This window comes from Myotis daubentonii, chromosome 8 (assembly GCF_963259705.1).
Source record: "Myotis daubentonii chromosome 8, mMyoDau2.1, whole genome shotgun sequence".
Classification (NCBI taxonomy): domain Eukaryota; kingdom Metazoa; phylum Chordata; class Mammalia; order Chiroptera; family Vespertilionidae; genus Myotis; species Myotis daubentonii.
In genome coordinates, this window is record NC_081847.1 from 7,884,572 (window position 1) to 7,908,795 (window position 24,224).

The window sequence follows — 24,224 nt, forward strand, 5'->3', positions numbered from 1 at the left end:
TATTAAGGGAGCCAGACCTCAGTCCAACAATCACACACACACCATGTGTACCAGCTTAGCTAAGAGAACAGGGGATGGACTCCCATCTGGTGGGTCAGCTCTGGATGCCCATGTGGCCCTGAGCACTGAAGAGGCTCAAGAGAAGGGCTGTTTGCAAGGACCACCCAGATACCCCACCCTAGGCCCACTCAGCCTGTGAGTCAACACAGATGCCTACCGATGTCCATGCTGGGCACTGACTTGTCAGTGCATGGTGAGAGCCTGGGGGCAAGACGGACATGCTGCCTGCCCTGGTGGGCTTGAGGGTCAGCTGGGGGAGCCAGACAAGTGAACCAGAAAGAATCCCTTTGGGATTCCTACATCCTAGACCCAGAATGTCTGACCCAGTAGATCAAAGACAGAGAGGCATGAATACATAATCCTTCCAAGCGCCTCTGGTGTGACCTGCCAGGTTTAGTGGCCACTGCTCTGAGGGATCGATGTTGGGATACCCAGAGGGTCCCAGTTAAGTGAAATACGGTAAACAAATAGAATGGAGAAGCAAAAAAGACCTCCAAGAGTTCAGGGTTTGCTTTGGACAGAGAAGTTGGGGTGACTCCTTCCCCAGAAGCTGAAAGATCAGGCCATTGGTGAATGCTCTTGCCGCCAGGAAACAGCAGCGGGCATCATGTAGTTGTTAAGAAGGAACAAGCAGGGAAAGGTTTCATTTAGCAGGAAAGAGCCTCTGCGATGTCAGATGGGCCTGACCTGGCAATCAGACCACAGGGGTGGCTTTCTAATTCTTTGTGGATACCCAGCGTTTAGAAAAGAACCCAGAGAGATCGATGGGGAGAAAATAACAAAGGGAAAAAACACTTTCCCACTGGACTAGTTTCGTAGTGGTGCCATGACAAAATACTATAAACTGGACAACAAATTCTGGAGGCTAGAATCCAAAATCCAGGGCCACGCTTCCCCGGAACTCTGTAGGGGAGAACCCCTGGCCTCTTCCGGCTTCTGGTGGTGGTCGGCAATCCTTGGCTTGTGGCTGCAACTCTCCAATCTGTCTCTGCTGTCACATGGCTTCCCCTCGTGTGGCTATACTGCCTATTCTCCTCTTCTTGGAAGGACACAAATGATATTGGAGTAAGGCCCACTGTACTGCAAATCTGACCTCAGTTTAATTACCAACAACCCTATTTCCAAATGAGGTTACATTCTGAAAGGGTAGGACTTGGGCATAGCTTTTTTGAAGACACAATTCAACCCATAACACCCATGAAGTCCCAAAGGCTTCTAGTCTCATCAAGGGCCAGGCGCCAAGATGCCCTCTTCAACCCATCCGACTCTCACCTGGGACTGTCATTCCTTAAATTGAAGATCTTTCCTTGGAAAATGTGGAGACGTCACAAGGAACACCCCATGTATCATGAAAAAACCCACTGAGATTTGACCTTGTAAACATTGTTAACAAGGCTATTCCTTGGAGAGGTCCCTGGAATTATCAAATTCACTCACTTTCCATGTTTTACTTCTACTCCTCTCCCCCATGAAGATGTTACCCGAAAGAGGCAAGGAAATTTCAGTGCTTCTGATGGTGCCAAAAATAGCGTTTCATGAGACTATGAACGCCAATGTAAGATTAATTTTTTTAAGTCAAGAAGTCAAGTTTGCGTCTGCAAGCTTGTTCCATGTTACTGGTGGACAAAGACTTTTCAAGGTGCTTAGGCTTTGCATTAGTGGACCTTGGCATGATGCCAGCCTGGGTTGGCAAAACCAGGAAGGGGCTAGATTTTGAAGGTTCCAAGTGTCACCAAGCCTCCCAGCACAGTGGCCTTTGAGTTTCAGAGAAGCAAATGAAGACTGTGCACTGGAAGAGAAATCCAAGGTATAGTGCTACCTGGGAAGGGAAGTCAACCATTCTCTTATCATCGAGGATGCAAGAGCACCCCCGGGAAGAGCACACTCCCGCATTGCAGCATCAACATTTCCAGAGCAAACTTTCCGTCCCACTCTCTCCAGGGAAAGCCCTCACCACCAGCTGAGCGCAGGCACTGGAGAAGGCATTTGCTAAGGGTCACTGCCTCGCCAGGATAGCTGAGCGTTCCCACACCTGGAAAGCACACTTACAGGAGCCTCAGGCAGTTCTTGCCTCTGGGACCACTGGTGGCTACTCTCCAGGTTCTCCACCCACTTATAGAGACAATTAAATGGCCACCTTATGACACCACTCTACCCAGCACAAGGGAAAAGCTGGAGAAATGCTCAGAAGTCATCAGAAATGACAGCAACCTCTTGGGGAATTGCCAACACCTGGTATCCAATGTTTCCCCCCAGGAAACTAGGCAACGGGTCCCAGAAGCCCCCAACCACCAAGCCTTGAGCTTGAGTAGTTTCTGTCTTTCACCCACCCATGACCCTATCCCTGTTTTGTTTTTTAACATTGAAACACAGGAACTTCAGGTCTCAGGGCTTACCCTGACACCAGACCCCCCAAAAGAAAGAATGATGGCCATTGTTATGGAATCGTTGAAAATGAGAAACAGACTCATCACCCCTTTCCTAACCCTCATCGTAAACTGTGCGCACATGGAAGATAAAACCACCGTGAAGTGCTATTGAAAACACCCTCTGACCTCCCAGAGAACCTGAACGCGGGCTGTCTGCGGGGCAGGGGCATCTTGGAGGTGCCAGGTGCCTGGATGGGCAAGTCTCCAGTCCACAGATGCAGTCCTGCTCAGACATCTCTGTCATTAGTGGAATTCTAGAAGCGTGCCTTCAGACAATGATGGGTTTCCCTTCAGTGCAACCCGGGCAGAAAAGGGAGAATCGTCAGGCTTTCTCCGAAAGGACAGCCTTCAGCGGTGCGCGTGCCTTAATACAAAGCCCAATTTGTCAAACAGCCGGAGTTGAACAACAGAAAGAAGTGCCATCTCACTAACACAGACAGGGCTTGAAACAAAAATCACCCAGGCCAATGGGAAGCAACGGTCCACCAATCCCGTCACATGTCGACCACAGGAGCTGGAAGTGCTCCAAGGGCCAGGAGCCCTCAATCAGCAAGAGGCTGTCGGCGGTTTAGGAGGGACCTTTTGAGGGGACTTGGTTGTTGGGCATGGTATCAGCTCAGGTGTTGGGCAGAAAAACCTGTCGTTACTGTGCACCGGGCCCAGAGGAGTCAGTAGCTGTCTGTGGACTTGCAGAGGGAAGGAGGAGAAAGGAGAACTGAGCACGGAGCCAGGAAAAGCCCTGCTTATGACTCACTTCAGTGCTTGGTGGACTTTGGGGCGTTTCCAGAACATTGTCTGCATTGCAATTCGGCACAGCTCCTAAAAGCCAGAAGCAGGTTAAGATGCTGATAACAAAATAGTCCTTTTACCTTCGGCCCTTTGCCCCCATAACTTCCTTTTAACACCTAATATCTCACGCCTTGATTGAGAAATAACTGCCAACAGAAGACCTTTTAGCTGCTCTGAAGCAAAGCAATTGTGATTTTTGACATGTCAACCAGATAAATCGAACTAAATGAGAACGTTCAGGGCCAAGTACAGGCTGCCAAGAGCAAAGTATTAGGTTGGCAGAGTTTAAGTTACTTAACCTCCAATGCCAACATTAAGTCAGGAATTGCTGGGCATTTGATAGTTATGCATTAAGGATTATGAGATTGGAGTCGAAGCAAAGGCCTTATCCACTGTGGAAACCCTCTGCTCGCACTTCCCTTTGAAGCCCAGCCGCTCGTGCCAAACTATAAACACATCACTTCCTGGAGGACATGCCAGGCCACTTCAACTTGAAACCAAGTCCCGATGGTGCGCATCCAAAATCCTCAAGACAGCCAGCAAGTTCGCAGGCCCTGCCAGAGTCCTCTGCTCTGGGAGCGGAGGGCAAGAGAACCGACCTGATTTTCCCGGCAGACTAAATGATCAGCAGGCCAAGGATAGATTCGCATTACTGCGTCCCCAAACGTGAACTTCGGTTGATGGAAAACGATCATGAAAACAATGAGCCCTCACCCCCATGGCTTGCATTTGATTGAATGCCAAGTCCTCCTAAGGAATGTCTGCCCGAGGAGTGCCTACAATCGTTTCCATTCTCAGTATATTTTGAGGTGGCAACTTGGCCGTAGAGTAGTGTTTCTCAACAGGGCAGCCTTACACAAGAGACGTTATTCCCAAACTGTTGGCACCTCTCACTATTGTCAATAAACTGTCCCTCACACACTTCCCAACACCCCTTGCGGTGAGATGGCACTATACGCAGCCGAGGGCCGCTGGTGAGCACAGAACCTGGGGCAGCTGAGCAGTCTTGCAGGACAGAGAAAAATGAAACTCCCAATTTCCCTTCGCTTGCAATCTTCCTACTCAGTCCTCTGAACTAAGCCAGTCAAACCATAAATAGCTCGGCCACTGTTCCACTCATTTTAGAGACTTTAAACAATCAAGTCATCACCAGACTGCCACAGCTTCTATAGAGAATACTTTTTATTGTACAGGTATCATATACACAATTTAATGTGTGAACATTTACAGGAATGGAGTTCAATTCCAACTCTCCATGGCACCCCATACACTGCACCGCGCACTCCTGTCCGGGATTAGCCCAACAGGAATGAGACACAAAGTTATCGCTTTGTGAACAGAGAGCTTCAATTAAATAGAACAGAGCCCAGGATCCTAATTCGTAACACCCTGTGTACATATGAGTAAAACCTAAAGATGTGTTTTAGATGACCCCATCACCTTTAAAAGTTATTAAAATGGAACCCCATTTCTCAAAATGTCACTAAGAAGTGCACCCGTATTTACAGACCCGATTAAATTATGCATAAATAAAATCTGTACACATTGTTTCTCAAAATAACAGCGCCTCCTCTGGGACCTGGGGGGTGACAGGCAGCAAAAAAACGCTTCATGCCTACCCTTTTCAAGTTTACTCGAATCACCAAGATGTGAAATAAATATGCAAAATAAAGCTTCAGTACCTTAAAGGAACATGTCATTTCAAAGAATCTCCCATTTGAAGAGTTAATTTTCAGTTAAACAAAAAACAAACAACATAAAATCAGCAGGCTTTGCTTCTACGTGTTTTGTAAAACCCAAAAGCCCCTTTTGAACAAGGGGATTTTTAAGTGTGTTCAATACCACCTATTAATTAGTTGCTAAGCGGAGTCTGCCTCCTACTGAACGCAGGATTTGATATCTGAAGATGCTAGATAAACACTTTTTTCTAAAGATAAATATTTAGTGGGCAGGAAGCCAGCAATGACTTTAACACTGAAAGTTATTATTGATTTGAATCACATAGACTTGACATTTCAACAGCTAAGCATGTGGGGGTTTTGTTAGCCCAGGGGATGGATTTAAAAGGTTTGAAAACTTGTAGCACCACTTTCAGAGACAGGAAGAATGGGGTTCGAAATAAAACATAAGCTTAATGAATAGAGAGCCAGTACTTGTCACCTTCTGATCACTTGTCCAGAGTTAAGGAGACGCTTCAGCGCCAGAGAAATACTAAGGACTCCCAGAGGGCAGGTCCAACTCCGGGAGGCCAGCAGGCCTTTCAATGGAAGGCAAGTAAAAGCTCAGCTTGTCCCCCCAGGCTGAGGAGTTTCCCCATCTGTGGCCGGTGAGAGTGGTTTTGGAGATTTTTCCCCTTGCAGACTCGTCTTCCCTTTGTTTCCACCTGTTTCATTTCCGATGCTTCTCCATCTTCTCCAAGGTCTTGCTGGAATCGGCTGGACTCTGGTCCCCAGGATTCATGTAGGATTTCTCTATGATGACCAAAGCCTCTTTTATGTAGTTCTGCATCGCAGACACGGCGGCACAGATGGCCTGGCTGCCAAACCCGTGGGTAATCAGGCTGAAGTGAGACAGGCAGTTCTGAATGTTCGCCTCTAAGACCGGGGCCGGCCGGTTGTTCCCATTGGGTGTTCGGTCTTGGTTGAGAAGGTCCGTGAATTCTTTACACACTTGCCTGTGAACATAACACACACCTATGAGCTCAGTCTAGCTCTTGACAGGTAGTTGAGGATGACACCTGGGAGGCAATCAGAGATGGCTGGCCTGAGCCAAGACAGGAGGCTTTAAACTAATACTAATATAATAGCCAATTGCCTCACTTAGTACCTATTATGTGCTAGTTTACTCTTTTAAGCACTATCTTTTTAATCCTCACTGATTAGAAGATAACAGGATTAACCCCAGTTAAGCCAGTCAGCAGCCAAGGGCATCAGGTGGGATCAGGATCCCAGCACCAGAAGGTTAAGGGACATTTGGTGCTGCGCCAGTTTAATAAGCCAATTCACCAATTCGGAGAATCACACATATCCCTGAAATTCACTTTTTATCCAGGCCGGTTCACTGTGCTCCCTCCCTTTTGCCCCATTTGCGACTGGACTCGTTCTGCTTCATTTCCCATGATTTTTAAACCAATTTACTGCTGGTTTCCATGAAAAGTCCTGCAGCTGCAGAAAGTCAGTTTTGAGACATTTAAATTGCCCACTTGTCTCCTGCAAATCCAGTCATCACTACATTTAAGAAACAAAAGTCGCCGAAACCGGTTTGGCTCAGTGGATAGAGCGTCGGCCTGCGGACTGAAGGGTCCCAGGTTCAATTCAGGTCAGGGGCATGTGCCTGGGTTGCGGGCACATCCCCAGTGGGGGATGTGCGGGAGGCGGCTGATCGATGTTTCTCTCTCATCGATGTTTCTAACTCTCTCTCCCTTCCTCTCTGTAAAAAATCAATAAAATATATTAAAAAAAAAAAAAAAAGAAACAAAAGTCGTTACCAGGAGGCAGGAGGGACACAATCTTTACTGGATGTGACAAAACAAATCATCTTTTCAACACATTTTTTAAGATATGCAAATGTGATCAGGAAAGGGTAAGTTTAACTATTTTGAGCTCAACAGCTAAGCAGCTCAAAAGACATCCACAGCTGGAGCAATGCATTCGTTCATTTTACTGACTCTTCCCAGGTATTTGACTTTGTGAAAGAAGCTCCTGGTCATTTTCGTTTGCTCCCCACCCTAACTTATTTAGCCAGCATTTCTGGAGCACCAGGGGCTGGGGTTGGCCCCTCACTTCAGGGTCACAGCAGCAAGGCATCTGTGTACTTACTGTGCGGCCAGCAGCATGTTCTTCCTCGTGGCCATCTCATTCCGTCCTCCGAGATGAGGCCTAGTTAAGTACTCGGCCACCGGCTTACTAGGAAACTCAGCCTCACAGACATACGCAAAGTCCCGAGCCAAGTGAACGGCCTCTCCTAGAATCATGAAAGAAGTTAGGGTGTACGGACGCTGTCCTGTTCCCCTTTTTAGTCACTGCAACCTCACTGAAATCACAGACAGGGCCCTGGCGAGGTGGCTCAGTAGGCTGGAGCGTCATCCGGTACCCTGGAAAGGTTGAGGGCTCGATTCCTGGCCGGGAAGTATGTGGGAGGCAACCCATCAAGTCTTTCTTTCTCCTTTCCCCTCTCTCTAAAAATCAGAGAAATCGTAGTAAACAGGGTCAGCGCCCCAGCTGGTGAGGCCCTCTCCCCTACAGGCAGAGGGTGAATCCTAAAATGTGAGGAAAACAGTCCCCAAAACTTTTAACCACACCAGAGCAATGTGACCCGGTCCCCTGCCCACCTTGAAGAGAGCGACCTTGAGACACACCCATGCTTGATAGCGGAAAGCAGTTATCTTTGTGGAGAAGTAGGAAAATTTAAAGGAGATGAGGATGTCTGACAACAGCAAACTGGTCGCTTCTCTTTATGAAACTGTTAGAATGTCTTTGACCCGGAACTTTCTTTTCAAACTAGGGCGCCCCATGACCCAAGGAGCCAAGTCTCTAGAATGTTTCTTTAAGAAAGGGAGGCAGGCGTGTTTTTCCCGTTGGAAATGCTAAGGTCCCCAACCACCGGCTTTTTCCAAGATACTGGGGAGCAGAGGGAGAGAGAACCAACAGTACCTGCCCCCCAAGCAAGCCCAGTGCCGACTGTGACTGCACATTGCAGAGGCGGGTGGAGCTTTCAGAAGCCCAAACGGTGCCCCCTTCATCCACTTGCCTCTGAGGGCTTTCCTGAATCAGGCGGATCTGAGAACCATTGTTCTGGCACTTTCTTATTCATACCCCGACACTAGGCTAAGAAACCTGAGCTAGGACGCATTAATGCAGGGGGGTTCTCAAACTACGGCCCGCAGGCCACATGCAAATATTGTATTTGTTCCCGTTTTGTTTTTTTACTTCAAAATAAGATATGTGCAGTGTGCATAGGAATTTGCTCATAGTTTTTTTTTAAACTATAGTCCGGCCCTCCAACGGTCTGAGGGACAGTGAACTGGCCCCCTGTTTAAAAAGTTTGAGGACCCCTGCATTAATGCACCACACACAGAATCCACCACCATTGGCCATGCAGCCAGCTTGGTCCCCAACAGGCAGTTAACAGGCAGCTCCTTGCTCCTTACCTTGACCTCAAAGACACAGAAAGGTAGAGTAGGGCCCCCCAAATCTCTTTAGCACTGGGGTAGCACCCATTAGACCAGAGAAAGCAAGTGTTCAAAAGATTGCCTGGCTACTAGCCCTAGCCAGTCGCTCAGTGGTTAGAGCGTCGGCCCGTGGACTGAAGGGTCTCAGGTTCAATTCTAGTAAAGGACACATACCTCGGTTGCAGGTTCCATCCCCCATCCCTGGCCCCAGGAGCCTGCAAGAGGCAACCAATGGGTGTGTGTCTCTCTCACATCAATGTACTTCTCCCCCCTCCCTTCCACACTCTCTAAAAAAATCAATGGAAAAATATCCTTGAATGAGGATTAACAACAAAAAAAGATTGCCTGGCTACCAGGACACCACCCCTCACTGGCTCCCCCAGCCAGAGCCCAGTGCCCTGCTGACCGGTGAGGACTCGGGTGGCTGGAGGCTGCAGGATAAGCCTGTCAGTGTCCCAAGACACTTCCCCCCCTCCCCCCCTTTTTAAAAGCCACTTTAAAGTGTGTGAGTTTTGTTTTAATTATTTCACCTTTTCTAACCCCCCCTTTAAAGCCTATATTGCATCCTTGCTACTTTCCAGGTTGGGCAGTGCCATCTCCTAGGATTAGGGGGAGGGAATCCCCTGTGGGCCCCGACACTTTTAACCAAGCACAGGAATTGTGAGGTGATCCAATCTCCTTTACAAGGGCTCCTCGTTGCTGACCACAACCCCAATATCCCACAACTACAATAACCAGAAACCATACTTCTGTGTCCACCAATAAGCAGCTAAGCTCTTTAACATATATTTTTATTGATTTTCAATAAAATCAGAGAGGAAGGGAGAAAAGAAACATCACTGATGAAAATCATTGATTGGCTGCTGCCTGCATACCTCCCACTAGGGATTGAGCCCGCAACCTAGGCATGTGCCCTGACTGGGAATCGAACCGGGACCTCCTGGTTCATAGGTCCACTCTCAACCACTTAACACCAGCCGGGCACAGCTAAGCTTTATAAAGGTGCTAGAGGCCCGATGCAAAGGGCTTGGCCCTCACAGCCCCGGCTTCCAGCTGTCCGGTCTAATTAGCATATTATGCTTTTATTATTATAGATAGATAGCAACTGATCCACTGCGTCTTCAAAAACTGGGTCATTGAACAGCCAATGTCTCAACATCCTAGTGTGATTTCTTAGGTTAGGAAAACTCATTTCTTTTTTGAACCCAGAACACTTAGCAGGCAGATATTTGACAAAAAGCACTGTCATTCATTGTGATGGACTCATGACAATTCAAATCACCTTCATTTCGCTCTACTCATGGCCAAATTAAGGGCTGTTTTTAAACTTTTCTGAGAGAAATAGTAAAGGCACAACACAGCAAAGGAAAAGCAGCAGAAAACGCCACTGACCTTCTACTAAGGACGTCAGGAGGGTGACGTGTGCAGCCTTCCGTCTGCCGGCTGGAAGGTTCAGCCCAATCTTGTCCAGCTTCTCCCGCAAGGACCGGCCTCCATTTTTAGACTTGGCTCTGCGTACAGGAGAGTCAACCTTGACTATTCTCAAGAAACCACTTTAAAACTCCAAATTCCTAGGCTGCCATCAAAGCTAAAAATTTTCAAAAAGAGACTGTCTACTTAGTAGACTCTACTACATTATGTGGATCATAATCAAATGCCACAGGGTGTCCTCATTAATTAATCCCTGTAAAATGCAAAATTTGTTCTTAGCATAGCCAGCATTTTCTTTTTTTAATCACAGAGTATTGCCAGCTGTACTGGAGCTGATAGATTTTTCACTCGTAAAAGCTGCAGCAGCTCCCAAAAAACAACTCCCTGGGGGGACAAAACCCCTGGAGCTTCTCTTAATTTGGAGGCCACCACTTCACTCACGGAATAAATTCTAACCAAATGATAATCTGTTCGCGCTGTCTTAGCACCTCCTCCTACATTTGGCACTTTCTAAAAGCAAAAGTACTAAAACTCTCTGAGCTGATTGGAATTCAGTGTTAGGTCTCGAAGTTACATAAATGTTAAAAATACCTCCCGGTGCTCTCATATAGTCACCCAGCCACCATGCCCACAATGTGCCCCATATACCTTCTGAGAACACCTCCCAGCAATGAGGCATTTAAGCACTCAGGCGGGGACAGTCGCCTCTGGACTTCGGCAACTGTCACTTTGTATTTCGATGTGGAGCTCAGGAGGGACAATCTTCCGGGGACGGAGCAGAAGACCTCACTGGGGTTCATCACAGCCCCCACCAGCTCCTTCTGACAGGGGAGACTCAAGGGGTTCTTGGTCATTGAAATGGGACCTGTGAATGGGATCAGAAGTGCAGTCTTCAGAGCTACATCTACATCGAAGCAAAAGAGACCTTTTCTGAACCACTAACCGATGCCGAGAGGGTTCTTTAAACAAACAACATTGCCTGTGAGGCTATAAATTGCAGGTTTTTCTTAAAGCCTTGATCTTCAAAAATAATCCAATCTGAAGTTCACCAGTTAACACCATGGGAAGTTAGTCAAAACCCCAAGGATTTTTATTCGATTCCACTGTTAAAAATCTAGTTTAATTAGAACATTTGTTTTCAAAAGACTGCTTCGATACTAAATAAGTGGTATTATTTTCGTCTCCCTCAAGGAATAACCAAAATCACAGGACAAACTCAGATCCTTTGCCAAAACCTTTCGTGCAACAGCAAGTTTTTAAATACAAACAAACCTGTTCTGTTACAAATTTACTGGGAAATTCAGTGTATCTTCTGAGTGTTAAAAAAAAAACAAACTAAAAAAACCCCAAAAAACAAAACATAAAACATTTCCCCCCAGCTGATTTCAAGCAGTTTAACTTCAAGTAACAGACCATAACTACCTTTAATTCAGGCCCCTTCCATTTCCTAAAACAGCCAGACTGGTAATCCCATCAAGCACATTACTTAATTCTGAGAGACACTCACTTACCAAATACAATAATCCAATTTTCCAAATCCCACCCCCTTATCCTGCATAAACTCTTTAACATCAGCCTCCGACAGATCCAGGCCTGGTGCTTTTAGGGCTCTTTGGAAGGCCAGACTGTTTCCAAATGCTTTCTTGCAGGTTAGAATGAAGGATCCTTGCCACATGCATATTTGCAATCGACAATAAAAATCACATCAACTCATTTGACAATTAACATCGTCACAACCAACCACACAACTAAAGCCCTGGTGTTTTTCAAACATGGTAAAAATACCCTGAAATTAAAGGAGTAACATCTGGGATTTCATTTAGGTGGGAAAGAAATGCCCTTTCTTCTCACTCCCAAAACCTGCCTTCCCAGAGTTCTGGTCCCTTCCAGCACAAACGTCCCAAGTAAGCCACCAAATGCCCCCACCTTGCCATTAAGTTGATCACAACACTGGTAAGAGTCAGTGCACAAGGCCCTGTGTGGCCCTACCTTTTCGAATCACAGTCTGATCATGCAGAAGCAGGTGCTGCTCATCCACGATCTGGGGGAGAAATGACAAAGTTTCCTTTAAGTTCCGGGGTGCCTGGGCTGGGGGCTGGGATAGAGTCCGGGCAGGAGGGGGCAGGACCCTAGACGCGCTCACCTGCACCTCGTCTATCTGTTGCCCCATGTCATGAAGGCCCAGGTTCTCCGCCAGCCCCGCTGCGTCCAGGGCGTGCGCGTGGGGCAGCAGCAGGTCGGAGCGGCGGAAGCCATCCCTGCGGGCGCTCATAGCGCCGCCGTCCAGCCCGGAGAGATGGGGTAGCAGACCGGCCGGGCGCCCGTGGTGCGAGGGCAAACCAGCAGCCTCCTGGCTCTGGCGGCCGGGCCAGGCCTGCGGCTGACTGCCGGCGGGCGCCGGCTGGTGCAGGGGGTTGATGGCAGCGTACGCTTCTCCCAGATGCGAGTAGGGGTCTGCCGACTGGGAATAAGTCAGCGGCTGGTAGGGAGGTGGGAAGTAGGGTGGTGGCTGGTATTCGGCGACTCCGGTATGGGAGAGGGGCGGCGCGGGGCTGTAGAGATGTTGCCCGGCCGAGGAGAGGTGGGGGAGGCGCGGGTTCCCATTGCTGCTCCCGTCCTGGCGATCCTGGAAGAAAGAAACCGGCACCCGGTTAGTGCGAAACCCCGCTACCGCGAACCGCCACGACCGCGGCGCTGAGCCGGGAGCTCCCGGCCCCCAACGCCCCAGCCCGGATCCAGCCCGCGGGCCTGCCCTCCGGACCGAGGGCTCCCAGCAGCCATGTGCCCCAGGGATTTCGTCGTGAACCGCGAGTCTGCGTGGGAAAGGGAGACTGAAAGACCTGGGGACGCGCGCCCTCGAAGCCCAGCGGCGAACCCCCGGGCGCTCCGCCGCCCGAGGCTCTCCAAAGCGCCAAGTCCGAGTTCCAGGCCCCAGAGGAAGGCACCCGGTGCAGGGCGCTCTCGCTCACCAGCCTGCACATGTTCGCGTCGCCGAGCAAAAGAAGGCGGGGAGGCGGCGGGCGCGGATGAAGCGCGCAGCGCGGGAAGTGCGCATCTCCCCGCCCCAGGGAATAATCTTTCCACGCCCTCAGGACAAAGCCCTCCGGGGAATGACACTCCCTAGCAGGGCTGCCACCCAGCGCCGCGGAATAACTCCAGGAGGAACGCGAGGAGGAAAGCGCCGCAGCCGGAGCAGCCCTCCCTGCTAGCGTGTCCCGACCAAGTGCGGAGAGGAAGTGAGGCGCCAAACCTGCCCGGCCACGGTCCGTGTCCCCACAAACCAAGGCACAGAGCGAAAATCAAGAACCTCGAAATTGGGCAACTTTGCGAGCTCACGTCCCCTTGCCCCACGGCTGTCGGACTTAATTCCTAAAGGATGTCTCTCCTACTGCTACGGGGGTCACAGGGTAGTGGGGGACCAGGAGAAACATGGCACTGTCGCCCCCTAGTGGCAGAGTCCGGGGGTGCTGGACAGGGGCAGCCCCCTCCAGGTGCCGAGGCCGCGGTGGGCTCCCGCGGGCCCCCAGCGCCGCTCCGCTCTCCCAGCGCCCGGGCTCAGGCCTCCCGCCACCTGCGTCGTCTTCCTCTTCCCGCTCGCCACCTCCCTCCCTCCCACTCTCCGAAACTCTAGCTCAACCTGTCCGACAGGCTGGAGCACTCCGAGCGCTTACGGCCCCATCTGGCCTCGGCACCACCCCCCTCACCACTCCCCAGCCCCCACTTCTCTTGAACACCAAACTTATGTTTTCTTCTTTCCCCGGGAAGGTAGCGGGGAAGCTGAAAGCCAGCCTGGGAGGAGACTCCGCAAAGGGCAGGTCAGACACCCCTTTGGACGGAGATTTCGTGCGTAAAAGCCGCGTCTGAGGCAGGGTTGCGGACCAGCGCTCTTCCGAGAAAACGGGAAGAAGGCTGTTTTGCTTCGCTTGAAACCGACCGGTAAGCTTTGTGGGTGGGATTTGCCGTTCTCTCTCCAGGCCCCGCTCCGGAGGCTAGATCTTTAGGAAAAGGCCCGATTCAGGAGGGGTCCCCGGAGAAACCGACTAGTGGGTATCCGGAAAAGTGGACCCGTCCATCGCGGGGCAGCGGCGGGTGCCTGCTTGCTGCTTCTGCACCCTTGCCCCCAACCTCGGTCCAGCGGCCCCCGCCTCCCAGACTGTCCTGGGGCGGGGCCGGGCTGCACCGTGCCCAGCTCACCTCGCAGTCCTCTTCATACTTGACATTATCGGTTATTTTCCACAACATGGCGTCTTGCGTCCCCCAAAACAGCCGCCAATTAAATCCAGGTTCCCCCCACCCCCCCAGCGGTAAATCCAAAATTGGGGTCACGGTGGCCAAGCGTCTGCCGCCGCCCCCGCCGCGCGCGGGCCTTGCAGAACGGGTCACTGGACGCGCATCGGCGGCTCTGCGAGCGTAGACGTTGCCGCCGCCGGCGAACAGGCCTGCCAGGGACCCGGGAAGCCGCGCCCGCACTGTGTCCCGGCTATAGCCGGGGGACCCGAGCGCCTTAATGAGAAGGAAATTATCATAACTCCTCCCCGGGGGCCGGCGCCACGGCCCGGGCTGCGGGCGGGGCGGCCCCCAGCCAGTCCCAGCCTAGCTCCGCCCCGAACCCCAGCCCCCAGCAGAAGACCCAGGTGCGGGAACTGGAAGGCGAGCGCGGGCGCTTCTCGGGACGGCTCTGACCTGCGGAGCCTGGGTCCCCCGTCGCGCCTTCCATCCCACCGTGCACACGCCTGAGATTGGCGGAGCTGGGGACCCGAATCCGAACACCCCCTCTTTCGCCCTAGAGCACCTTCCCCCATCGTCCAAAAGATGTCACGCTGGGTTAAAGACCCCAAGTTCGGGGCGTCTCAACAGCCGGGGTCCCCTTATCTCTCAAAACGTTGCACCCCACCCGCTCCACGTAGAGTTCAAGTTTAGGCTGGGATCGTACAGTGGAACCCCCGCCGCTCTGAGCGGTTTCCCCCCGCCCGGCTCCGAGAGCACAGCGCCGTCCAGAGATGGGGGAGGAAGGCCTTCAGGGGAGGCTGCCCCAAGCGCCTCGGGGATCCACCCGCCCCAAGTCTCGGACAACAGTCTCGCCGCCATCGCCCAAAGCTGCATCTCTGCGGCCGGCTGTGCGGGGAGAGGCGGGGGGGGGGGGGGGGGCACCGTGCGCCCGCGCCCAGCCTCGCCCTGCCCGCCCTGCACCGGCTCTGCAGCTGCCTCCCACGGACCAGACACTCCGAAACCTCAACTCAGCGGAGAACGGAGGTGCGGGGCGGAACCCAAACCCCTGCGCCACGGGGCGGGGGAGGAGGGGGGGGCGGGAAGGGGCCGGAGAGAAGCTAAGGCTGGAGATGTGAGCACCTCAGTTCCGCAGATTTGGGCAGAAAACGAAACTTCCACAACAACGTGGCTTCTCCCCCCAATATGTATTTGCCACCCAAACTTGAAAGCAACCGGCAATATTTTTAAAATTTTAAAGAAACGAAATCCATTGACACAATTATTATAATTGGTCTTTTCCACTGCGGGAGGTAAGTTCTCAAGGGCGAACTGTGTTAAGACGTCCCCGCTGGGTCCGGGAGCTAACTATTCTGAGGGAATCAGAGAAGACTTAGGATTGGATTCCGAATCCGATTTCCCAATAATCCTATCAATCCATCGTGTGGGCCTGGAGTGGACGCTACTCCCTGTCCACAGAGGATTGCATCCGCAGCCCTTCTACTCCTCGGGTTTGTTTGAGCTTCAGCATTTATTTAAGCCCAGATGGGCCTGAAATTAAGAACTAAAATAAAAATAGGCGTCCTCCAAGCGAAGCGTCCCCCTCGCCTTAAACGTAGGCATGTTTTCGGGGCTTTGCACTAAGTACACATGAGAGTGCACAGACGACCCCTGGCACTTGCTCCCAAAACACCGGGACCTGGGAGGGGGTAAAAGGAAAAGCCGGAGAAGCAGCGCTGTGGGTATTCAGGGGTGGGGGCAGGAATCGCACCCTGGCGCCGCAGGCACGGTGGCCCCCGGGGTGTGGAAGGTTGGGGTCCCAGGCAGTCCCAACAGGGAGGGAACCCTCAGACTCCAGCTCATTGGCGCGAAGGCTCTGCACTCTGGGCCTTCTGGCCCCGGGCTTAACTCTGAGTCCTGGCTGGGGTCAGTCTGCGCCGGCAACTTTATATCCGGGCAGGATGGGGCCGGGGCTGGGCAGACAAATGCCACCCCCACCCCAGACCCGGACTGTCTTTCCTTCGTGCCGAAGCGCTAGCCAAAGCCTCCCGGAGGAACGGAGAGTCCTCCGAGCCCGTGGCCGTCTACGGCAGAGGCAAAGGGAGACCACGAGAGTCTGAGCGCCTCGGTTCGGGAAGCCCGAGGGGCCCAGAGTTTCAGAACCGCTTCGCAAAGGCCATTCATTCCCAAGGCAACTTTCTAGACCCCGGAGCTGCCGAGTCTCCAAGGGGCAGGCACTCCAGCGAGTTCGGGACTTCCGCGCCTTGGGTGTGGAAGGCGGCTCAAAGAACCCTCAACCTTCCGGCCAGGGAGACCCTGCCCAAACACGCACACACTCGGCGTCTGGGCCGGAACCCAGGCACGCGCGCCCTGGTCAGGATGCCGGAAGCCTCAGCCCTTTCTTGAGCTCAACTATTCTCTGAGCGGCGAGCAAGGAGCGGGGGCGGAGGGGAGGGCTCCCGCACCCGAAACAGACTTCCCTCCAGGGCCCCGGCCCCTCGCCGCTCGAAGATCCGAGAATGTGTGGCCGCGCCCTTGGGTAGCCATCGCCCGGGGAAGGGTTCCTCCGGGAATTCGCCGCCGCCAAACTGTACACAGAACGTGGGGATCTCCCCGGCAAGCCTCGCTGGCCGCCTCGCAGAATCAGGGGTATCGGCGTGGTGGGTTGTTGGCGGCTCCCCTCTGTCGCCCCCTAGGGAGCTAGCACTCACACGCTAGAAGCCCTGGACCCAGGCTCCCAGCCACTCGGATGGCCCAGGAAACCCAAGACGCGAGGCGTCTGCTAGGACAGCATCGCCCCTACTGTGCGCACCCCTCTTACGAGGCCCAGGCGGGTGCCTCTGGAAACAGGGCCCAGGACCCCAGGCCGGATCCTATCTAAACACACACCGCAAACCGAGACAGGCGGTGGGGCGGGTGGAGCTGGGTTGAGGCTGGCCTGCGACTCCTCTTTCCTTCCCAGGGAGGGGGAGCCTGAGCGGCAGGTGGAGGCAGCGAGTGTCAGTCCCGCCCCTCGGAACAGCGTGACCTGGGCTGGGACGCTGCACCCCGGGAAGGGGCCACCCATTCATTCGTGCTCCCTACCCTCTAGGGCACCCACTGGGCCCTCGAACTGTCTAAAGGCACCAAGACGCACCCCTGCAGTGCCATATGCATCAATTCACAGACACTTCAGAATAACAGCAACAATAGAAAAAATAGTATGCTGTTCTAGTGTGCAAAGTGAGACTGCACACCTGTAGATGCTTCTCGTCTTTGTCCAAGTCCAACCTTATTCCATTTACTGCTCACTTCTAAACGCAGCTTGCCAAACTGTGTGCGGGAAGGACCTTGCAGCCTTTACCTCTTCCGCAAACATCTGCTTTTCCCAAATGGCAAAAGCTGGGGTGGAGCTGAGAGGCCTATGGGATTCAACCTTCTGAGGAGGAACCTGAGCCTGTCCATCTCCGTCCCAGGTCGAGTCTAGGCACTAAGTGGCAGAGTGCTTGCCTGCCAAGCGCAGAGATCGCGGGTATAGTCTCTAACTTGACAACCATCGCCCCATTTCTCAGCAGGCAAAGGTGCATTTTCAGTTGTCCAAACACCTCAAAGCCAGAAACGTGCCTGCTATTCAAGGCCACCTCCCTAGTGGCTCTCGGGATCTGTTAGAGACAAGGCTGGCTCTTGCCTCCCCTGCCCCAGTGACCCCCCGTCCTCCAGAGGCCTGGCTCAGCTGCAGCACCTGTCACCTCTACACTGACATCCCCGGGCCCATCCTGGTGCAACCTAACCGCTCCGAGCTCAGTGTCCCCAGGGCCTTGGCTCGCTGTGCTCGAACGCCGTACACCCCCAGGCCAGCTAAACCCGGCGGCCTTGATGCATTTATCTGGTCGCCGCCAGGCGAGGAGGAGGCCCACTGCGGCCAGACGCCGGGAGGCGCCAACCCGGCTTTCCGCGCCAGAGCTGTGCAGCGCCCAGCAGCCGCCCTGCACCCCCGCCCCACCGGCGCCGTCCCACACAGCCGCCAGCGTCGCTCTGGGCAGCCTGGCCCCGCGCAGGCCTCTCCTCCCTGCGGGCCCCTTGTCTTCTCACCCCTCGCAACTGGAAACTCATGTCGCCCGCTCTTCAACCCTCAGCGAGTTGAGGACTTTAAAAATGGAAGCCACGAAGATAGAGCTTCCCAAGGGCCGAGTCCTGTGCGGTGAAGTGCTCTGGGCGTTTATTTAATTAACGGAAGGGGGAGGGGGGCAATTCGCAGGCAGAACCGGCTATCGCGATTGGAGGACACACCTGAAAGGTCCTGTTACTCCTCCCCTGCCCTCCTCCCGCTGGGAACTATAAAGTCGCCAAAGGCGAAGGGTCATCACTTACGTGTGTATATGACCGTCTACTATGGTTCCTTCATCACGAAATTACTTGAAAGGTAGCCTACCTCTTGCTGCCAAAGGACATGTGACATTTGTTTTTGTCTCTAACGCCAGGCTCATTGTCATCTCTGGTTTTATCTCACTTCAGGCCCCTCCTAAGTTTCCAGGTAGAATTGAACCTTGAACCCGGGGCACTGAATTCCCTGGGGGAGAGGGAGTGGGTGGGTATGGGGTCTTCCTTAACTGACACAATTGGCAGAGATTTCTTTGCACCTTGATTATCCATGCTACTTGCCTTAAGAAAACAGGCTTAGGCCCTGACCGGTTTGGCTCACTGGATGGAGCGTCAGCCTGCGGACTCAGGGGTCCCGGGTTCGATTCCAGTCAAGGGCATGTACCTTGGTTGCAGACACATATCCAGTGGGGAGTGTGCAGGAGGCAGCTGATTGATGTTTCTCTCTCATCGATGTTTCTAGCTCTCTATCCCCTTTCCTCTCCCTTCCTCTCTGTAAAGAATCAATAAAATATACTGTAAAAAAAAAAAAGAAAGAAAGAAAACAGGCTTAGAGCCTCGGTTACATACATACATACATACATACATACATACATAAATGAAACAGCTAAATAAATAAATGAAACAGCTGAGAGTCCAGTAAAATACAGTCTTATTGAAGAAGATTGGAAACAGACATAAATGATGTTTATTGACTAAACCATCGTTTCAAACATCATGGGACTCCCGTGATCAGCCAGGGTACAATTAGGTTACCTGGGTCCCCAATGGTTTCCACACAAAACCTGCCCAGGCAACCACAGATGTTTTTTATTTTCCCAGGGAGATGAGTTGAAAACATATCCACAATTCCTCTATGTCTGCCTACAGAAAAGTAGTAGGAAAGGCTGGTTTCAACCCCACCTACTGGTAAACTTCCAGAGTCTCTCTCTCCAGTAGTCTCCCAAGGCACAGTTTCTAGAGTACACCGAGACAGTTTTATGATAGAGCTGTCTGTGGACAGAAACGGACATTTTTACATTCCTCCAAACAGAAAGTGCTGTAAGCACAGTCAGTGTAAAGGGCCATAAGCATTCACCCTGAACCCCACTTTGGGCAGAAATAGACAGAAAACAAACGTATAGGAAACATTAGCTTCTTTGAAGGTGTAACTAGGATTATGATCATGAATATTCTTCTCTTCTGACATTTACACACTCTGCTTTTTGGTCTAGCTATGGGAACAGCTAAAATAGAAGACATTAGTGACTACACTAATCACTGTTCACATTTCTGGAGCTAGCTAGTCCCAGGGAATAGGATGGGGCTGTGGGGGAGGGTGTGGAGAGGTGACTTTACTTCCTTGTAGTTGGGGTTGTTGTAATTGTCTTGTTTTAATTATTTTTTACATGAGTACCCTCATCACTGTTAACATCCTGATTTTATTTCAAAATTTCATCCAGAAAGGAATTTTGTTGTTATGTTTCTAGTCTTCGATGTTGCGGCGGTACCTGTATCGTACTTTTATAATTTAAAATAACACAGCCACCGCTGGTAAATGCGCAAGTGTATTTTTTGACTTCAGAAAGGAGCACCTCGGATGGTCACGACACGACACGACTCTGAAGAAACTGGGGTCCCTTTGCTCGAGATAGTTTCCTCTCGTGGGGTCTGCGGGGAGCCGGCGACTCCTGTGAGCAGCTCTGGCTTCTCCTTCGCCCGCCCCGTGAAGTGCTGCGGGCAGGCTTCCGTGTCGTCAGGCAGCCCCACGCCTTCCTCACGTGGCACACAAACGGCTCCCCTGGACCTGGTGCCAAGCTCCTGAGCTCTGCGTGTAAGAACTCATTTCAGTGGGGCCGTCAGCCCAACAACAACAACAACATTCAAAAAGCCAAGTGGCACCATGGCAACCCAGGATCCAGAGGGAAACCCTAGCCAGCAAAAACCAACACCACGTCAAACCAGAACCCAAAAGCAAGAGACGATGTTGTTCTCTAGATCACTCTATAACAGAAAACAAAAAGAAGAGAAAAAGTTCTCCATTCCCCAAACCAGGCACACCAAACAAAAAATTTGAAAGACTAATACCTATGTATATATATATTTTTTCTCACCTGAATTAAATCTTTAGCCTCAAAAACTAAGAATTGGGAATGTTTTGTAGCAACACTTCCTTTTGCTAAGAAGCTTAGACATGCTCGGAGAAGATTCGGGACACTACCCTGCCCTTCCTCATTTATCCTATTAGTCAATAATGAGTTTTCATGTTCTACTGCAAGGCAGACCTGTTACAACCAGGTCCGATTTCATTCATTCGTCAGTTGAAAAGTTGTTCTTTGTTAGCATCTCAGACATAGCATGTGAACTCCCAATTCACAGGCCCCACCGCAGACGCACTGGATCTGGAGCTCTGTGGCTGGAGTCAGCGCCTGTGCCTTGCCCAAACTCTGCAGGTGATTCTGGTGCATGATTTTAGAGAGAGGGAGAAGGGGGCGGGGGGAGAGAGAAAGAAACATAGAAACATCAACTTGTTGTTCCACCCATCCATGCATTCATTGGTTGATTCATGTATGTGCACTGATTGGGGATGGAACCGCAACCTTGGTGGAATGACACTCTAACCAGCTGAGCTACCCAGCCAGGGCACACACATATCACTCTTGATGAACCCCCAAAAGAAGGGCAAAACAGTTACTTGCAAGGGCAGTAACAAGAGGATAACGACCAGAGCTGGAAGTAGGGTGAGGGAGCAAAATTTAAGGACACCAAAACACTCAGTAATCAAGACAATCATTTTAATGCACTATTTTTTAAAAACTAAAGTGAACACAAAAACATCCTCGATGAATAGCATATATGTCCCTGTGTTATTATGCAATGGAAGCAGTTATTTCTAATCAGCCCCTCCATCCCCTACCAGCTGGGCTGGTGAACAGATCGGGCAGGGAGGGGTTTTGTAGAGAGCCGTGTTTTGTGTGTGTGTGTGTGTGTGTGTAATTTTTATTTATTGATTTGAGAGAGACAGAGGAAGGGAGAGATGGAGAGAGAGAAACATCAATTTTGTTGTTCCACTTATGCATTAATTGGTTGTTTCTTGTATGTGCCCTGACTGGGGATTGAACCCACAACCGTGGTATAGCAGGACAATGCTCTGACCAACTGAGCTACCCAGCGAGGGTGTGAGCCATGTTTTTTGTGGTTTTTATTCTTTATTTTTTACTCATTAATTCTGGAGAGAGAGGAAGGCAGAGAGAGAGAGAGAGAGAGAGAGAGAGAGAGAGAGAGAGAGAGAGACATTGCTGCTCCACCTATCCATGCATTCATGGGTTTATCCCTGCATGTGCCCTGACTGGGGCCTGAACCCACAACCCCAGTGCATCAGGACAACACTGCAACCAACTGAGCCATTTGCCAGGGCAAGAGCCATGTTGTGTGTTTTTGTTTTTATATTGTAGAGATTTGATTCATTTTTTCTGCTTGGGAGACTATGTGATAAGTGTATCTAAGTGTATGTATGTTTCCCCTTGCCTTGTGCTCCAGCACTGCCTGGCCTGGTCTGGAAGGGGGAGCCCAATGCCTCACGGTCCTGGTACTGAGCAAAAGAAAACAGGAGGCCCAAATGGCTGGAATATCCTACTGTACCTGGGATATTCCCGTGCCTGTGCCACTGGCAGACAGGTGGTGTCTGCATCTCCTGGAATTTGCCACACCCTCATCTCTTACTCCCTGAAGACCACAGGCTTGGGAGTAGGTGATTTCCAAATCCTGACTGCATACCTTAAGCCAAGTATTTCACCTCTCAAGAGCCTCAGTGTTTGCATCTGCAAAATGGAGATAACTGAGCCTACCTCACGGGGTTGAAGATTAAATAGATAACCTATGTAGAGTGTTTGGAATAATGCCTGATAATGAAAAAGTTACATAGGACCAGTTACTATTACTGTCACTGAGTGCTGACTTTACCCTCAGAGCATAGTCTGCTCACTATGCCTGTGGCTGAAACCTGCTACTCAGGCTGGCCGGCCTCCCCACACACCCCCACACCCCCACACCCCCAGGGGCTGGTTGGTTGGTAATCAGCAAGTGAGAGGAACTCAGGCATTCCTTCCTTCAGCTAGCGATTTGCTGGGCTTAGGCAATGTGCTCTCCTGGGACTTGTAGCCTAGCAAGGGAGGCACACATTCCTCCATTCCATCATGGTTTTGAGGGCCTACTAGGTGCCAGACTCTGTCCTGGGGACACAGAATGTTGACAAAGCTGACAAGATCTTCAGACTCATGACATTTATATTGGCTTGGGGACATAGCATTAAATAAACAGTTGCAATGGGAGGGAGGGAGGGAGGGAGGGAGGGAGGGAGGAAGGAAGGAAGGAAGGAAGGAAGGAAGGAAGGAAGGAAGGAAGGAAGGAAGGAAGGCTGGTTTCTAAGCCCTTTGCATGTATTATCTCATTTAATCCTCATAGGAACTCCACAAGGTGGGAATTATCACTTTTTCCATCTGGCATTTGTGGGAACCAGGAACACAGCAGTTTAGTAACTTGCCCTGCAAGGCAGATGCCAGAAATGGGTCAATGAGGACAGTGGCTAACCTGCCCCTTGGAGACTGAATACTCACCTAACACATTGGTCTTAAAAAGAGCCTGTGGCACAAACAAAAAAACTACACCGACACCGGCTGCTCAGGGCCTGGGGGCTGCCAGGGTGAGGCCACAGGAGACTTTGGGGGGAAGAAAGCAGATTCACCTTTTCCAGGTGTGATGCCTGGAAGTGGAGTGTGGGCATCGGAGCGCAGGGTGGCGGAGCGCAGGGTGGCGGCAGTATCTGCAGTCTCAGGTCCACGCCCAGCAGCAGGGGAGAAAAGGTGTCCCATTTCCTCACATCGTGGGAGAGGGTGTTTCACCACTTCTTCATTTTTGCCAAACAGGTGGCTAAAAACAAAAACAAAAACGGCTCATTTGATTGAATACTTATTGGTTATTTGTGTGACTTTTGCAAACCATTTGTGCTACTTGTCCATTTTGCTACGTATTCTTTTCTTCCATATCTTCTCAGTTACTTTCATATATTTATGTCATTATTTAGCCCTTTAATGCAGCTGGCATTGGGGGAGTAGGAAGGGGGAGGTATACCAGTACATGGTCTAAGGTAGACAGACCTAATTCTTATTTTTCCCAAATGGAGACTTCACAGTGCAGATGGGCCAACTGAAAGGCCCCTTTTAATCTTGTAGGTTGACCTCCATTCACATGTGTTTTTCTGCCCTCTTACCTGCCTCCTCTCACAGAGGTCCCTGTGCCTGCGCTCTGATGATCACAGCTTTACCTTGTTCCCATACCTGCCTCATCTCCCTGACTCAAGCCTTCCAGAAACCTTTTAGAATCCACGCAGCATGTTCTTCCCCACCCCAACACACACACACACACACACACACACACACACACACACACACACACACACACACATGAATCTTGCCTCAATTTTGAGTGGAATTATTCAGGTTGTATAGATATAAAGATCTGCTGTCTTTATACTAATAAGGCTGAGATTAGGTCTCTTATAAACCTAAGAGACCGGAAAAATAAGGGCCTGAGGCAGAGCTCTCAGCAGCATGATTTTGTCCCTTAGGGGACGTGTGGCAATATCTGGAGATATTTCTGATGGTGGCAGCTGAGAGAGCATGATCCTAGCATCTCATGGGTAGAGACCAGGGATGCTGCTGAACATGGACCGTGAACAGACAGCCCCCCAGGACAGAGAGTTATCTAGTCTAAAATGTCAACAGCCAATCAGAGTCAGAAGG

General features: G+C 51.2%; 1 protein-coding gene across 6 annotated transcripts; it reads right to left on the reverse strand.

Moving 5' to 3' along the window:
- Positions 1–1,075: 1,075 nt before the first annotated feature.
- TFAP2C (transcription factor AP-2 gamma) lies at positions 1,076–14,369 on the reverse strand. Of its 6 annotated transcripts, none has more exons than XM_059705231.1 (7): positions 14,074–14,308; positions 12,023–12,505; positions 11,869–11,920; positions 10,528–10,744; positions 9,841–9,959; positions 7,097–7,241; positions 1,076–5,952 (listed from the first exon to the last, which is right to left on the reverse strand). In XM_059705231.1, the coding sequence occupies exons 1-7, from the start codon at positions 14,119–14,121 to the stop codon at positions 5,667–5,669; spliced, it is 1,350 nt and encodes a 449-aa protein (XP_059561214.1). In that variant the 5' UTR covers positions 14,122–14,308; the 3' UTR covers positions 1,076–5,666. The 6 variants fall into 6 exon arrangements, with proteins under 6 accessions (XP_059561214.1, XP_059561215.1, XP_059561217.1 ...); XM_059705232.1 differs by lacking the exon at positions 14,074–14,308 and adding an exon at positions 12,720–13,454 and having other exon boundaries at positions 1,077–5,952; positions 10,528–10,777; positions 11,869–11,944; XM_059705234.1 differs by lacking the exon at positions 14,074–14,308 and adding an exon at positions 12,720–13,453 and having other exon boundaries at positions 1,078–5,952; positions 10,528–10,777.
- Between the last annotated feature and the right edge of the window lie 9,855 nt (positions 14,370–24,224).